The sequence below is a fragment of the Larimichthys crocea genome, chromosome XIV (assembly GCF_000972845.2).
Source record: "Larimichthys crocea isolate SSNF chromosome XIV, L_crocea_2.0, whole genome shotgun sequence".
Lineage (NCBI taxonomy): Eukaryota > Metazoa > Chordata > Actinopteri > Sciaenidae > Larimichthys > Larimichthys crocea.
This window is the reverse complement of record NC_040024.1, coordinates 13,325,158-13,342,553: the sequence shown is the minus strand read 5'-3', so window position 1 is coordinate 13,342,553 and position 17,396 is coordinate 13,325,158. Positions and strand designations below refer to the sequence as shown.

Here is a 17,396-nt window from a genome sequence, read left to right as displayed (position 1 = left end):
GTCATCTTAATTCAAGACAGTCAAACATTGTAGTTGCTACCAAGGAAAGGAAGCACCTGTAGGTTGCTGACGTCCCAGCGAGGTTAGACTCGGTACAAAATGGAAACAAATTTGCATCATGCAAGCTTCATGACGCATACCGTAAAACCACAATGTTCAAATCCTGCCAAGTACCTTGTATGTCACCTTTGCATTCACGTTCACTGCCCTGAATGTTTTTAGAGGTGTTATCTGAGGACAAGGGGCGCAGCTGTTCTTATTAATAAGCACTCAATTGTCGACACACACATACACAAAGTGTGTGTGTGTGTGTGTGTGTGTGTGTGTGCCTGTCTGAACCTCTCTCCACTTTGCCTGTGCTTCTTAATGAGGTGCAGGCTAACGAAGGTCAACAGGGGGATGAAACACAGGTACTCTGAGGTGGGTGTGTGGCACAGAGGGAGTCTAGAGAGTGTTTAGAAGCAAACAGAGTGCGACCTGACAGAATTAGAGATGAAAGAGACACAGATACATGACGCATAAATAACTGCTGCTGCGATCTTTACAGGCAGGAACCTTTAAGCAGGCCGCACATCAGGTCACACCCCAATCAGGGATGTGACCTATGGTTCTCATTAGTTTCCTGTTGTGTCATCACTGATTAGCGTGTGGCTTGTAGTCAACAGAGAGCAGATCAGCAGCTTTATACCCTTTATCATTCACTAGAAAGTTTGCCCTTATGGGACTGTTAGTTTATTGTACAGCTGCACTAATCAATATTTTTATATTAACAATGGATCATGTGACTATGTGCAATAAGAAACATGCTGCATGTAGAAAATTACCACCCAGGTCTGCTTCCCCTCAGTTTGATGCATCTTTTTTAGCTTCTTTAAGATCATTGTTTTGGTTTTTTGGTGTTTCTGATAAGCTCTGACAAAATGCACTGTTTGGCACAGCTGATGAAGTAGAATACATAGTAGCTAGTAGTAGTTCATATATATATATATAATATATATATATAGATATATAGATATATATATATAGATAATAGTAATAATATATATTAATACATTATATTTTATGTCATTTTAAAATCAGAAATTGATGTTACAGCTTGTAAATGGCTTTTTGTGTGTATGTGTGATGTAAGCAGAGTACACTGTGTCTCTATGGCAGGCACTGGCAGACATGACAGAACAAATGAATGCTTCATGCTGCCACTGATTGTCCTGTTTTCATGCTGTATTAATATAAAGATGATTGTATGGGTTATGATGAAGGAGAAAATGAAGATATATGGGATTTCTTTTTACCCTTTTTTGCACTGGCCAGGGCTTGGTGATGGCTGAGATGTCGCATGCAGTCATCAGCATTGACCTGAAGGGGGAGATACATTGACACACATCAATCTTCACAGAGCCACGCCCCATTAATAACTGTCAATGCAGCTCGTCACATTTATGGTGCTGGAAGTCAAACGTGAATATGTTGTCTGTCTGAAAGGACTAAATCAACTAGCAGCTAATAATATATAATAATATAATGTTTCATCATTATTGACTGCTAGATAAAGAACAGTTGATTTGTACAAAATAGGTTATAACATTTCACAGCCTTCTTAAAGGAATAGTAAACATTTTGGGAAATAGACGCTTTCTTTCCGAGCATTAAAGGGCCAGTGTGTCAGATTTATGTGGCTCTATTTACAGAATATGGCAGAAATTGAATATAAAATTCATAATTATGTTTTTATATAATAATAATCACCTGAAAATAAGAATCATTATGTTTCTGTTACTTTAGAATGATTCTTTTATACCATTATAAACACTGGCTCTAGAAATGGCCACCATAGATTCTCCTTCATGCTGGAGAGGGCGAGATGAGGGGGGGTCCAATCGGCAATTACACCACCTTTAAATATGTAATCGGTCATTTTGATTAGCCTAGCTTAGCATAAACACTGCAAAAACACCTAGCCTGGCTCTGTTATATGCAGTGTACATTCGGCAACTTTAAGGTACCTTTGTTAACTTTTTTGTTGTGCTGCTGGAACTATTTCTTGGTAAACAATAGTTCTGTTATTTTACAGTGAGGCTGCCAGGTTTGGTACCATTATGTCAGGGACAAAAACCTGTGCTGAGGTAGGCTACATGGCAGATGTATTTGCAAACTGTTCCCAAATAAATGAAATAGTTCCCAAACCTCCTTAAAAAGTGTTGGTCGGCATATCTTTGAACTTTGGACAGAGCCAGTTCCCCCTGCTAACCACACAGACATTTGATGGAAAGCATTTAATTGAATTTAATTTCCCAAAATATTAAACTATCCCTTTAAGTGTGTGCGTGTGTGTGTGTGTGTGTGTGTGTGTGTGTGTGTCTGTGTGTGTGTGTGTGTGTGTGCCATTGTTGGTGTACTGTATATGCTGATGTGTTACATCCTCTCGGTGTGTCTCAGTTTTGGAACATCGGCGCTCACCTCAGTAAGTCTCTGTGATGTTCATCCTCCCAAACGAACTGGCTGTTCTTGGTGAGCTCAAAGAACTCCCCGCGCCTCCTGACAACACACACACACACACACACACACACACACACACGTACACACACAGACGTACACACACACACGTACAATGACACAGCAGATAATTATCCTCGTATATAACTACATGTACCTCCTCTACCACCCACTGTCTAGACTGAAAGAGGCATGAGATAAGAGCTGAAATCTCTGAGGTAGATACATGAAAGAAGAAAGCGAAAGAACACGATGTTAGACGTCTTGCTGGCAGATTGATAACAGGAAAATATGACATAGGTCATATCATATCCAAAGATACAGCCCGCTGGCAGTAACATTTTGGGACAGAAACAATGGAAAGCAACTTGGCGAACTTAGAAAATGAAAAATTGTCTTTCAGTGGATATGGACGAAATGTTTCCTTCTTTGTGCAAACAAACCTTAAAGCTGCTTTAATCAATATTTTTATATTAACAACTGATCAACGTGAGGTGGGTCAAAGTCATAGAGACCAGCTGAGAACCAGAACCGGGCTCTCATGTTACCTGACGCAAAGTTAGCTGAAGTGAAAAGTAATTTGGTGTTCAGCTCTGCCGGCGGACATCGACACATTTTTGGCTCACGTATAAACCTTCTCAATTTCTAAGACTTCATTTTTGGACTTTTTTTATCTTCCATGAAATAATATCAAAGAGCACCTTGAATCATACTGATCAGAACGCTTTGAAGCCAAATTCAAACTTTTGCTAAAAGCTTCAAAACTCAACAACCAATAATTCTGCATTTTACTGGTTTTGGCACTGTATCACTGCTATATTTTTTTCCCCGCGCGAGTTGCCAATGAAGTGCAGATGTAAATTAGCTCTGAGCTAACTCTGGAACAACCTGTGATTAACTCTTACAAAATAAAATACAGTTTGACCCAGTTGAAGAAGTTTTGCTGCGCAGCGCTCAGAGTTAAACGTGATAAAGACACAGATTGCAACAGTTTCGTGACTGAATGTAATCATGCCCAGTCCAAAAAAAAAAAAGGCTCAGAAACAGCCTCCCTTCTCTTCCCTCTGCCCCCAAATTGACTTTGACTCCGTCTGTCTTCCACCTCTCTAACCCTCTCCAGTCAGATTTCCATCTGGGCTTGACGTTTGGTACCTACTTCATGTACAGGGCCAGGTCAGTGGCCAGAATAGCCCTCTCGATCATCTTCAGAGTGGACTTGTACTCGTCCAGGGAGAGGCCGCTCAGGATCTGGTTTCCCTGGAGAGAAGCAGCAACAGAGAGAAAGAATGAAGTCAGTGCGGGGACACAGGCTCTGTGTTTCACTGAATGATTTACACTCGCAAAGACATGAAAGTTTGACACTGAGTGCATGGACACGGAGTGAGATAGCAACCCTCAAAGGAGCAGATACTATATGGATTCATAGCTGTTTTGACTGTGATAGATCATAGAGGGGTTGCCATAACAACAGTAGACTGCAAAGGCACACACACACACACAAATAAATCAAACAACTGAATCCAGTCCACACGTCCTGAGTGTTTATTAGCATATGAGTTGACACATTATTCCACATCCTTTCAATTTCAAGTGCTTTTAAGAGTGTGTATTTGCATTAATGCTCATGAGTTCGCATGTGTGTGTGTGTTTGCATCTGCGTGAATACGTCTGCATGTGTCCAGCAGCAGTAGAGTTAAGTGGTGCTGTGGAGTCAGGGGAGTGTATTCAGAGTTTGTTTTGAGGCCATAAAGATCAGAGCGAGGCTGTACGTCTCTGTGTTTTATTGGGCCGTGGCAGTGTTCTGTGGCAGGCGAGCAGCTGGAGAACGAGCAGGATAAATGAGACCCATCCAGCATCGTGTAGTAAGCAGGCAGCAACATGTAAACGGACATCATCACACCACTGTTTCCATGTACTGAAAGCACATGCGGTTGAAATGGTTTAACCCGTGACCCAGTTTGACGGTGACCTTTTCAGAGCGCTGATTACAGTTTTATGACGATGTACTCATCGCTGATAACACTGTTTAAATAAAAGGCCTGTGCTGTAAATCCTTCATCATGAGGCTCTTTACAAGATTAAAGGTTCAGTTCATCCAGTTACAAAAACTGAAACGCACATTGTTTGGCTGCTCTGTGAGCGGTAAATCCATTTTCATTTATGTAATGAGCTAATTCTAAGTTCTGAGTAATTACTAGCTTTTCCGAGAAATAACTATTTCCAAGAAATATCTGAGCTAATAAGGACTAAATCAGTTGCTAGGAAACATGTGTGGGAGGTGCTATATTAAATAACATGAAGCTTAATTGACAGCCCTTTGTAAACTGTTTTGTTGTGCATCAGTGAAGGAGCACTCGTGTATTTTAAATTGGAAAATATCCAATTACACCAACCTAACCAAAGATTTTGGGTTATGTATTCTAATGTTAATATAATGTGAACAGATGAGTTGTATATAAATTCACCCTCAGTACAGTTGTCATGAACGGGGAAATTATCTACAGAGACCAAAACTGTTTTTTGTACCAGGCTGTAAACATGTTTATTTCTGCTGTGAAGTTGGACATTTGAACATGGGGACTTATGGAGACTGACTCACTTCTGGAGCCAGCCTCAAGTGGACGTTTGAGGAACTGCAGTTTTTGGCACTTCTGCATTGGCTTCATTTCCCAGGCACGCAGGTTGTTGCTTGAGCATCATTCATGTATTTGGAAAATTTCTAATTAGGCTAATCTGATCAAAGTTTTTGGTATACAGTCGTCCCTCGCTATAACGCGGTTCACTTTTCGCGGACTCACTGTTTCACGGATTTTTTTAGTGTAATTTTGCATGCTTTTTTTTTTTACAGCGTGCTGTACAGTATGAACGCGCATTGTGTTCTGCGTCCTAAATTGGCTAAGGGAGAACCGCACATGTGTTCTGCGTCCTGATTAACTAAAGGAGTACTGTACAAAATGCGTGTAAAAAGGTGTATAAAAGTGTGTGGTTAGGGGTTTTACGGCCTTAAAACATGTATAATAATTGTAAAACTTACTTCGCGGATTTCGTTTATTGCAGGTTATTTTTAGAACGTATCCCCCGCGATAAACAAGGGACCACTGTATTTATTCTAACGTATGTTTTTATCAATGGAGTCTGGTGGCGATATTTTAATGTACATGTATATGTATAGGAGTCCATCAATGTTAAAACAACTTAGTGCACTTACTGTACACTGACAGTGCGCATTTGCCAATAAATATTATGTTACAGCCAAATTTACGGATTCTGGTTGCAGTGCTATCACTCAATACTGGACCAGCTTCAAAAACTGTTGTTACACAACTGACACAAAAACCTGCGTAAACAGTCCAGGTTGAAAAACACTTGAATATAATATCTGTAACTGGCAGTTACTGTGTGTAAATCTTTAGTAAGCTCAATGGAGGAACTAGTTTGTGTGGTGCAACCATTTTAATTCAGTCATGTGGTAACGCTTCAATTGAGAGCTCTGTTCAGTTCCTAGCAGGGAATGCTTAATTAACTTTGTGAGCCACATTGTTGGTGGGTGGGAAGCCAGTGAGGGATGATGTCCATGTTTTTGCACAAGGAAGTCAAACTGGTTGGTGGATTGAGTCTGGATGAGTTGGAATGGAGAAGTCGCCAACTCATAAAGGACTTAAGTGAAGAGACACATAATACTTATTACATATCACGCAAAAGGTTAGTGCTTTATGTGCACGGCAGTTTTATTACATTACGGGCATGCTATTAAATTACTAGTTTTTATTATGTTTTTTATTACATTAAGAGCAGTTATTAAATTATCAGTTTGTACTGTGATTTTTAATGGAAAAGGCTGGAACATAAACGAGAGAATACAGACGTCTAATAGCTGCTGCTGTAGGGTCAGATCAGATCAGACCTGCTGTACACTGTGCTAAACAACACAGATTTTGTAATCATTTCTGAGGCTGGCAGGGCGCCATGTAGGGACACCAGGAGAGGAGGGAGATGGAGCCTGCCAAGAGCTCAGCTGCTGCATACCGAATCAGCTGCAGCTGTGAAAGGGCAACAAATGTCACGTTTTGCATAACTGTGACGAAGATTAAAAAAAAAAGCGTGAATAGACAATCCGCCTGATGTTTTTTGTCTTCCTGCACTCGTATGCATGATGACAGCGATACGCTCACGTGGAATCTGATCATTCGAGGCAGCAGCACGATGCGGGCACGCCATCTCTGACATCAGCCGAGTATAATAAGTGTTTGTTGTTTGGGATCAAATTTGTCTTTTGTTTTTTTTTTTGTTTTTCCGCTGGAAGCGGCTGGCTGTGGGTTTGATGAGGATGTTTCGAGAGCGCGAATGGAGCGAAGAAGCAGAAGAACGCACCGGAGGAAGCTCAAAGCCCTGCAGGGCTGCAGAGTTAGGTAATAATTCTCTGTGATTCCGGTACATTTCACATTAGAGAGTCACACTGATCCAGTGGAGCTGCAATGTTTCTACATTAAAAATAATCCAATCTGCAGTCCCTCCTCATCTCTACAGAGCCGTTTTAGTGTCTTTCGGCTAATTGTTTTGGTTCAGTTTAACCGCTCTAAAACACTACCTGCTCAGCACTAACACAGGTGGAACGCCAGAGCTAGAGAGTTGGTGGAGACCAAAACAGAGCTAAATATTGGACAAACAAGACTCTAAATGAGAGCTGATGTCACTCTGTGTTGTTCCAAGTGCCAAAGCTGGATACATAGTGAGCTGAAAAAGCAGAAAATAAGCCTGTCAGTGACACTGTGCATACACTGATAAATCTTGCAATAAGCTGATATATCAGCCCGGCTAATTCGTCGGTCTCGCTCTAAAAGATAAGGCTCTGATTCGCTTTAAGAGCAGAGGCAGGTGCGCCTCCATGCCCATACGAGAACCTGCTATTTCCCACCGAGCTGCACAAACGACGACGGCGGAATCCAGCTGCGTTTCATGCCGCCACCGTCGTCGAGGCATCTTTTGAAACCTCCTGCTTTTGTCACACAGAGCGAGGAGCCCTTTGTGATTATTCCCTCTCTGGTGGTAGTTTGTGTGTGTCGAGGGGATGGTGCGAAGAAAAGAACGATGCGAGTGCACCTACGGGACTGTTGAGAATCATGAGGCAGTGGTCGAAGTGGTGGTGCTCCATGGTGGAGTGGCAGTAGAGCTGGGCCAGTGGGTGGTCGCTCCTGCACACACACACACACACACACACACACACACAAAAGAAGTAAGAAACACACAGGGAGGATATAATGTGCTCCCACACATACATTTACAATCATACATATACTTATGACTCATGCTCGCCTCTGTATGTAGGAGTTGTTGACTCCTCTGTGATCCAGGTCATGGCTGAGAGTTGCGATCATCAGAGCCAAGACCTCCAAATCGCTCAGGTTGTTCTGTCAGGAGATGAACGAGTGGATTAAGTGTTAGATAACACACACACACACACACACACACACACACACAAAACTACATCCATGCAGCAGCAGCTGGTTAACAGATGACAATCTGCTGCAACAATCGAACCAAACAAAAGCCTCGCGGCCGCTGATGTGACTCTCCACATATTGTTGGCAGCGTGGGCGCTCGGCGCGCTGACTGGAGTGGACGGCGAGGCCGTTTCTGCATATGACACGACAGCTTTTACATCAGAGCCGAACACAGGGGGCTCCAGCTAACAGACCGCAGCTGCTCAGAGCTGCCGATGTTTCACGCAGAAATGAGTGTTTCTGTGTCACTGAAGTGTTCACCGTTCTTGGTTGTGTGGGAGATGCTTTGAAACGTTTTAACCATGCATTACAGGTCGTGTTTAATTCAGCCCGTGTAAATTTCATATTAGCGTTTCCCAAAACACGCTGCAGGATTTTAGGTTGATTTCCTTTATTCTTTGGAGCCAGCTGATTCAATGAATTTTACTGCACTGTGTGGACCCACCCATTTGTTCAAAGTTATGATATTGCTGCACAGTAACTGAAAGACATAGTGCATTCAGGGAATCTAACTGAGATCTGACACTTCCAAAGCAGCCATGTTTTTCTTGTTTATCTTCGGGGTTTGACCATCTGACAAGACGTCATATTAATTCCATGCTTCAATACTAAACTATTAATGTCAGAGTGGACTTCAATGCAAAAGCAAAGACACGTGACTCATCATCACCAGCGCTTCACCTTTTTCCTTCACGTGTGAAACTCTTGATGACTCAGCACGGACATGATGATGATCTGATACCCAGACAAATCAGGTAGCATCGCACGGAGCTTGACAGGTTAATCATCCGATCATGACAAGGCCATTCCCAGTCTGTGTTTGCATACCAGCTGACATTACACAGACGGCGAGTCTCGTGTCATCCATGTCTTATGTCAAGTCACAAATCTTTAACTTCCAAGTTCAAGTTGAGTCTCGAGTCTTTTCATTTTCTGTCAAGTTGTCCACATCTTTGTTACCAAGTAGAAACTTTGACAAAATGTGTGAAAACTTCTGGCTGTCCAGAACAAGGGAGTCAATGGTATGCTTCAACAATGAGTTCTTGTATATAGACTAACCATCCTTAAATTAAGATATTAGTAAGACACACATTCTCTGTGTGGAATTCAGTCAGTGACTCTCTGGATTTTTTAATAAATCAGCTCTTTCTAGCCAGTGATTGGCTGCACTGACCTGTAAGCGTCCTGACTTGAGCAGGGCGAACATGCTCTGAGCCGTGTTGAAGGCGTGCCTCCAGTTGTGATATGCCACATTCTTCCTGTAGTTCTTCTTCACACTCAGAATCCACTGGCATAAACTCTGCAGAAGAGACAGAAAACGGTTTATTCAAGCTTTACCATGTGAGCACAACATATACTGATAGAGCCTCGATATTAAATGACCATGCACGTGTTGCCTTCAGGGCCTGTAAACCATAAACTGTGTGATAAAGTTCAAATAATGGCCAGCATGAACAAACAAAGTCTGGTTGCTAAAGCTGTCAGCAGGGGTTGAATTACCTGTCCTCTAATAGCTCATATAATAATTTCATTATAATGTCCACAGCAGTAATTCCATCAGGTACTGTGACGCTGTGCTGCTCTGACTTTCCCTTTTTTAACATAAATATGTTTTTCCTTCATGAATTATTTCCAGTCACGTCCGCTCTGTTTTCTTGAGTGACGGTAAGTTACCGTCAATAAAACTGAAGAATCCAAGGAATAAGACGTATATTTCCTTTGAGCTGCTCCACGGCTTTTAATGTGAAACACCTGAGCAGTTTTACTCATTGACAGTGTAAAGAATGGACATTGTATCCTTGACACCCGCAGGCTGTAAACATGTTTATTTCTGCTGTGAACAGTATTTCTGTTAAGTGAAAGCAGCAGAGTTGTGAATACTGTTCTTCCTGTAAACTCTTGTTTTAAGATATATATATAATAGATATATTATATATATATATATAATAAAATAACAATAATAATAATAAAAATAATAATTATTATTATTATTATTATTATGCTTCTTATTATTATTATTATTATTGTATGCATTTTAGATTATGCTAACAATGTGAAAATGATGTGCTTTAATCGTGTTTACACTTGAGGCTGTCTCCAGAAGTGAGTCAGTCTCCATAAGTCTCCATGTTCAAATGTCCAACTTCACAGCAGAAATAAACATGTTTACAGCCTGGTACAAAAAACTGTTTTGGTCTCTGTAGCTAATTTCCCCGTTCATGAAAACTGTACTGAGGGTGAATTTATATACAACTCACCTGTTCACATTATATTAAGGCTTAAAGTTATGCAGGATTAACAGCTTGGCGCCTTTGATTGACAGGTGAGTGCCGTTACCAGGGGCTGGTTTGAGCAACCAGGCTTTATTTGGCCCGTCTTAGGTCCACCGATGATACATGTCTTTGCCGATTTTTAGACTAGCTAGAAGTCCCCTGTGGGTGATGTCATGCTGTCCGTTCTTTATACTGTCAGTGGCGAAAATGCTGCAGCCATGAAACAGACTACGATGTAATATAGGTTCAGCTTCGTATGACAACATGAAGGAAACCCCACAGACAGATGGTTTTGTTAGAGTAAGTCTTCAAGCAGAAACAGCTGCGATACAAAGTCCAGCAGACTCCATTGACAAAAACATGTTAGTTTACAGAACACGGCAGTTGCAGATCTATAAATCAACTATTTCAGCACTGAGTTGCTCAGTTAGTACACCATATTACTTTAATTTAACCTGATCTTGTTTTTAATTATTAAGAATCATTATTTTTTTGCTGCAAGACACGTAGCATATGGAGCAAAATAAAAACAAATGTGATGAGCGATCTGACAGGATGTTTCCTGCCAGCTCTGTGCTTTGTTAGTCTTTGTTACGCTACATGTTGATCGGGAACACGCAGTGATTAAAACTCAAATCATGTTTCATTTTCTCTACAGGGATCATTAAACTCTGATCTCAGATCATAATAAATGAATCCACAGCATGAAATATGTGAGAACAGTAATTGAATAATCACATGTTGTACAGTTTAAACCCCAGGCTGCAATGCTCCGGGGTGGTCAGTGGTGTGTCAGCTCCCGGTGTGAGCGTCAAACTGACAGCCCCCGCGCTGCTGGAGGGCCCTAATCACATCCAATCAAAGGCTCTCTTTATGAGGCCTCTCTCCACAGGCACTCCGGAGGTCAGCCACCAACATACAAGGACCTCTTCACGTGGAGAGGCCGCGCCGAGGACGAGAGCCAAAACCCGCCAGCGACCGGGGCGGTGCTGGCGCCGTGGGAGAGCAAGCGGGTCTGACAGACGGCGGTAATGGAGGCAGAGTGTGTGAGTGAGTTTTGGAGGGGAAGTGTTTTAATGTGTGTGATGGTGCTGTGTGTGTGTGTGTGTGGTCTGAGTTAAGGATGCAGGCAAATACACAAATATTAACTCACTTGTAAATGTATTCACTCATCCTCCAACACACACACACACACATGTTCTGATGATCTAATGCTGCTGACAATGAGAAGCAGATTGTTTTCTGCAGTTAATAAAACAGGAAGCTGCTCTTGTCTTTTTCCATGACATTTTCTCCGAACAACAACAACTAAAGTCATGTGAGGGCAATGTTGTTGTCTGTTCACTCGAAGCTTTGTGGTTTCTGTGTTGCCACGATACCCTTCATCATCATGAAGCCTTGGGTATTTTGTTTTTAATGTGATGCAGGCTTTGTCTCCAAATCTATAAACACTGTGAGTATGTGTCTTTGGAAATATTATCCGTCCTCCTTTTCATAATTAAACGACTGTTCACTTCATTTGATTTATGATTTGGCCTGCAGCTTTTATTTTTCTTTCTGTAAACAGAAGTGAGTCCAGGGGAGAGAAGAGTGGTGAAGCCAGCCATCTTTGGGCTAAACTCAGGTTTTTCCCATATCATAAAGCAAAGTTAAAGTCTGTGTAAAGTCAGAATAAATGTGTTCTGAGAGGAGAAAGAGGAAAGTGTTATGAACCGTCCAGCCAAATTTGAATGATTAAAAATATCAACAAGTTTATGAAATTAGTTGTGAAAATCAGGTAAAAATGAATTCTCAGCTCCAGGACTGTGGGGGCGTGTCCTCTGAATGTGCTGAAGCCACGCCCACTCGTGGTAGCAGTCAAGCAGCCATTTTGAAGTGACTGAAACGTGTCAGATGAGTTCAGAAAATGACATGACTAACTTTGAAACACTCTGAGTGAGATGAATTCTTCTCTATCTCTCTGCTAGGGGTGCAGGTGTATGCTCAGGGTGGCCTCAGCGTGTCATCGAGCCACCCTTTAAGGACCGCCCACAAAATCCTGAGACTGAAAACTGGAGAAAAACTGTTTGAACCTCTAACTCCACATTTCAATAATATATCATTCAAAGTCTTTTCACATGTTTTCAGTAACTATTTTCCAACATATTTAACGTGTTTTGAAAAATAAAATAATAAAAGAATCTGACTACTGACCAATCAGATCACTGGGGTCATCATTGATCCTAATAACTTTTCTCCTCTCAACAACAAAACAACAACAAAAAGTACTCACTCTCTACGAATACTGCTACAACTACTACTAATAAAACGTTTATTTAGCATAACACCTTTTACAGAGCAAAGTTTTTAAAAGCATAGCAAGCAGAATCCATCCATCCTTTATCTCATAACTGCTTATGCTCATCAAGGTCACAGTTGGGCTGGAGCCTATCCCAGCTGACTTAGGGCAAGAGGCAGGGTACACCCTGGACAAGTCGCCATGGAGACCTACGGCCAATTTAGAGTAATCAATTAACCTGTTAAGGTTCAAGGATCGGACCAGGAACCTTCTTGCTGTGAAGCGACACATAAGTAACACCAGAACATAAGACAGTCTGAAGGGAGATAAGGGCTAGTTTGAATAAACTTGGGCTTCAACAAAGACCGCAGAATGTACAGTAAGTTTATAGGAAGAGGGTTCAACAGTGTTGGAGCTGCTGCTTTAAAGTCAAGATCAATTTAGTTTTCAGCTATGCATCAGTAAGCCCTGGTCATTAGACCTAAGTGACCTATATGTGTTATAGGTTCAATTCAGTTTTATTTATACACCACAAAATCATAACAGAAGTTATCTCATGATGACTTCCTTATAGAGCAGCTCCATAATATTATTTACAGAGACCCAACAGTTCCCACCATGAGCATACATTTGGCGACAGCAGCAAGTAAAAACTTCCTTTAAGAGGCAGAAAACTCAAACAGAGTAAGTTGGTTGGCTGCCAGGTCCAAGATGTATGCTGGTACCCTGCAGGGCTCTATCTGTGAGAACAAGAACCTTCAAATGAATCCTGAACTTGAAGCTAATGTAAAGATAGACCAGTTGTAGACAGTCCAGAGACACTTTGCTGAGGCAGGTGAAACAGAAGTTACAGTAATCTAACCAGGATGATATAAAAAGCAGGAATGATCATCTATAGTTCAGATTGAGATACAACAGCTCTGAGTTTGGTGGGTCAGAGATTTTATGTATTGTTCGAAGTATAGACTGATTAAAAATAACACCAAGATTTCTAAGACTAGACTTAACTGGAAAAAGGGACCCCGACCACTGAGCAACCTCTGAAGCTCTAAAAGTGGAAGCAATGATAAGGACCTCAATCTTGGAAGTTGACATTTGTCTTGAGGGTGGTGCTGGAAGAAATACATGAATTGCTCAAAATGAAAGGGTTCATCCCCTGGGGAGTATGACTGTGCTAAGTAAATTGCATGGCATCATCTACCTGTTTGGTTTTTAGTATTCTTGGTGCATAGAGTAAAAGGTCATGCAGGGATACAAAAGCAAAAGATTCACCCTCTGGAGACTAAGAATATCTACAGCAAATGTAAGGAAGATCTGTTGACCAAAGTGTCAGATGAACAACATAAAAATGCATTTTAATAGAAGATGCTATAATATCATCTATGTTAATATTATAATTAAGTATAATGTAACTTTACAACACATTGATTCTTACCGTGTACTTCATCTGGAAGTTCTGGACCAGGTTGAGGTCGACAAACATGCGAATAGTAGCCAGCGTGGTCTGAGTGTCTGACAAGTCAAAGTCACTGAAGCTGAAGTCCAGAAGACGCAATGACTGGGCTGACGGCACTGTGGCTACCTGCAAACACACACACACACACACACACACACACACACACACACATACACATCGTCTGCATTATTTAGTTGGACTCATCACACAGTAATCATTTTCCAGGTTCTGCTGATTCCGTCACAGCAGCTGTGCTTTAAATACACAACTATGACGTGTCACACACACTGTACGAATGCAGCGGCCTCTCAAGTACATTGTACCCGAAAAATGAAGCCTGTGTCCTAGATACCAAGTGACACATCTTCTCTGTAGCACCCAGGAGAGGCCACTTAATGAGGTTACGCTGTTAGTTCAGCAACTTCGCCACAAGGACATTTCAAGACAGCCATGTGGTGTCATTGTTCAGGCTGTACAGGCTGTCAGGGAGAAAGCTGGACTGCACTGATTGGTTCTTGCTTGTAAAGCTGGTTAAACACTCATAGTGAGTTAATTAACACAAATCTGGCTGCAGGGAGGTCCTTTATTATTTTATGTTTGTGTACAAAGATAGAAGACTAATTACATGAAGCTAAGGTAAGAGACCATGAAAGCCAATGTCAACAAGTGATAATAAACAACTGATGTTTGTCATCCATCTTTATCATATCTTCATTTTCTGATTCAAACCGCTTTTGATAAATTTGACTTTTTGGAATTTGTGTATTCTCTCAGCATTTAGACACTGACCAATCAAAAGATATTTGTTACACCATGTATCTTGGAGAGCTTTGGATAAATAGGGTTTGAGTTTTAATTCAAGGATAGACGACAAGCTCTGTGATCTCTGGAATGAGTCAGACTGATGCAGCATGTCAGTGTCAGTTAACCTGGATTCTGCTGATTTCAATCTAAAATAGTAAAAAAAAACTTATATTAGGCCAATGTGCTCTGTGGAAACATGTAGGACACCGGTGATATCGATAATTTACCAAATAAGGTGGACATAAACCAGAGAGTCGAGAACCACCCACACGTCATCAGAACCATTAACAACCTAACGCACTAAAATATTAAACAGGTCACTGATGATTGTGTAAACAGAGATTTTTTTTTTTCCAAATGTATCTCATTATAGAGTTTCAGGTTCTGATCATCCAGAAATAAAAGCACAGTTTTACCATACGGTTATCGGTAAACAATAACCACGATAACAATATTACGATGTTATCGCGATATCTATAAAAGGTTTTTAAACAGTATTGTGGGTGAGATAAAGACTTCTAGGTATAAATTCAAACAACTGAATTTTGTATTTAATATGACACATATATATATATTTATATATATCATTATTATATTATAAAAATGTAGAAATTGGTCTAAATGAACAGTATATCACTTTTAGATTTAGTAAATTCCATTGAGTGTGACCTACTTTGCAGAGTACAGTAAAGAGTTAAAACAGGTTATGAAGTTGCACTTAAATGTATAAAAAGTAAAATAATCTTTTTCACTATAAAAACCCAGGAGGGAGGAGGACAAATGAAACTCAAGAGAAAGTTGTTTGCTGCTGAGAGGGCAGAGCTCTGGAGACCCTGTAGAAACGTCGGTAGGACAGTTAGATGATAAATAATATCTCAAATAATGACTTCATTATAAATCATCTTGTTCATCTGTTTTTTTACATTACAAACTCTGCACTGTGACCGTTCACCAGCTGTGCATTATGTGAAAATAACTGCACAGTGAAGTGTTTGTGAGCTGTGAAGCACTTTTTGTTTTGCACTGAAAGCTAAACAAAGGAACACCTCCAACAAGTGTCTGTAAACCAGAGAGCAGATGCAACACTGTCTGCGAAACTCTGCGTACATCAGTGAAATATGAATGTGTAATGTAATGCACAAATCTGTGAAGTGTGTTACTTTATCTGCACTCTGCCAGTCCAACACAGACTGTCTATATGATTTTATACAGCAGCAATATATAGTCTGCTGTCTACTTCACTGTCTGCTTTATTTCTAAATGAAAGAAACACAAACTTTACGCTTCCTGACGTGTTTTCTAAAAGGTCATGCCTCCTTGAAATTCATTTTCAGAAGCCATATTTTCTGAAATTGTGAAACATGCGGTTGTTTTTAAAAATTGCATTATATAAAAAGCAGTTTTGTTATATGTGTGTACATGTATGAATGTTCACATGGTTGAGTTATTATTGTGTTTTCTGTTTTGTTCATTTATTTTAGGAGACTCAAATGTTTTTCATGTGTTTTCTGATTCATTTAGTTTTCTAAAATATGACTATCTTCTGAAATTTAGTTTTTCAGACGACACAAGATGTTATGTTTTGGGATAATAACTTTTCTAAAATGGTTTCTGCAATATTTTTCCTGACATTTAGTTTTCTTTCTTTTTATTATTTTTAGTTTTACTTTTATTGATGTCAACTTTTCTAAAATACGTTTTATGAAATGTTGTGATCTTAAATTATATTTTGAAGTCTGACATGTTTTCTGTTTTATAAATCTAATTTCTGAGATGTCAGCTTGTTGTGACAATGTGTTTTCTGAAATGCTGCACCAGCTCGGCCTGTAAGAAATGTCCTAAAATTACATCTGCCACTCTCAAACTTGTAAATTTGAGCTTCTTGGATGCACAACAGCAATTTCTCCTTCACATCATATTTATATCATATCATAAATGAACACTTCTACTTTAACATACAAGACTATGAATTTTTCATAACAGCATTTTTCTGAAAGCTTCAGCATATCATATTTTACATCAAACATGGATGCCTCATGTCAGCCAAAGTACATTCAACGTTAATTAAATGTTACTTCAATACATTTCATGCTCTAATGGAATGATTTCCATGATAAATGTGTGTGTGTGTGCAGAACGCAGCAGATAGAGTTCCTGTCCCAGGGTTTTCTTGCTGATTCAGTGCGTAGACGTGAAGCAGTCATGTAACACGACTCCAAACTCTGCTTCCTCTGACCCTGAAGGACAACATCTGTGTGTGTGTTCATAGCTGGGTATTATATAATCCATGCATCAGTGAGAACTATTGCTCATGTTGGTGTGTGTGTGTGTGTGTACTGTTAAATGAATAAACTTTAATTTACCGCGGTTACCTGGAGTTCCCGCGATTCCTCCTCTGCGGCAGAGGCGTGATACGACAAGACCTGCAACACACACACATACACAAAGATGAGGTATGTAGACTTTGGGTCATATCAGGTTTTCTGGAGAAAACACAAACACATGCAGGAGCGACATAAATCCTGAATTCTTATTGCTTTGTGATTTGATTTCACATCTATGGAATATCTTGGAACTTGCACAGTGCT

The 17,396-nt window shown here is 40.4% G+C and overlaps 1 protein-coding gene across 4 annotated transcripts in view; it reads right to left on the bottom strand.

The window, feature by feature from the left end:
• pde5ab (phosphodiesterase 5A, cGMP-specific, b) overlaps window positions 1-17,396 on the bottom strand; it is an 85,167-nt gene that overhangs the window by 4,184 nt on the left and 63,587 nt on the right. For 3 of the 4 annotated variants that reach the window (XM_019261035.2, XM_019261036.2, XM_010738522.3), the window contains exons 12-19: window positions 17,172-17,231; window positions 13,984-14,130; window positions 9,172-9,297; window positions 7,810-7,904; window positions 7,601-7,688; window positions 3,653-3,753; window positions 2,461-2,538; window positions 1,296-1,359 (exon numbers count right to left, since the gene is read on the bottom strand). In XM_019261035.2, coding sequence (XP_019116580.1) covers window positions 1,296-1,359; window positions 2,461-2,538; window positions 3,653-3,753; window positions 7,601-7,688; window positions 7,810-7,904; window positions 9,172-9,297; window positions 13,984-14,130; window positions 17,172-17,231 — 759 coding nt within the window. The remainder of the gene's footprint in view (window positions 1-1,295; window positions 1,360-2,460; window positions 2,539-3,652; window positions 3,754-7,600; window positions 7,689-7,809; window positions 7,905-9,171; window positions 9,298-13,983; window positions 14,131-17,171; window positions 17,232-17,396) is intronic. The other variant, XM_010738523.3, reaches the window with a different exon arrangement.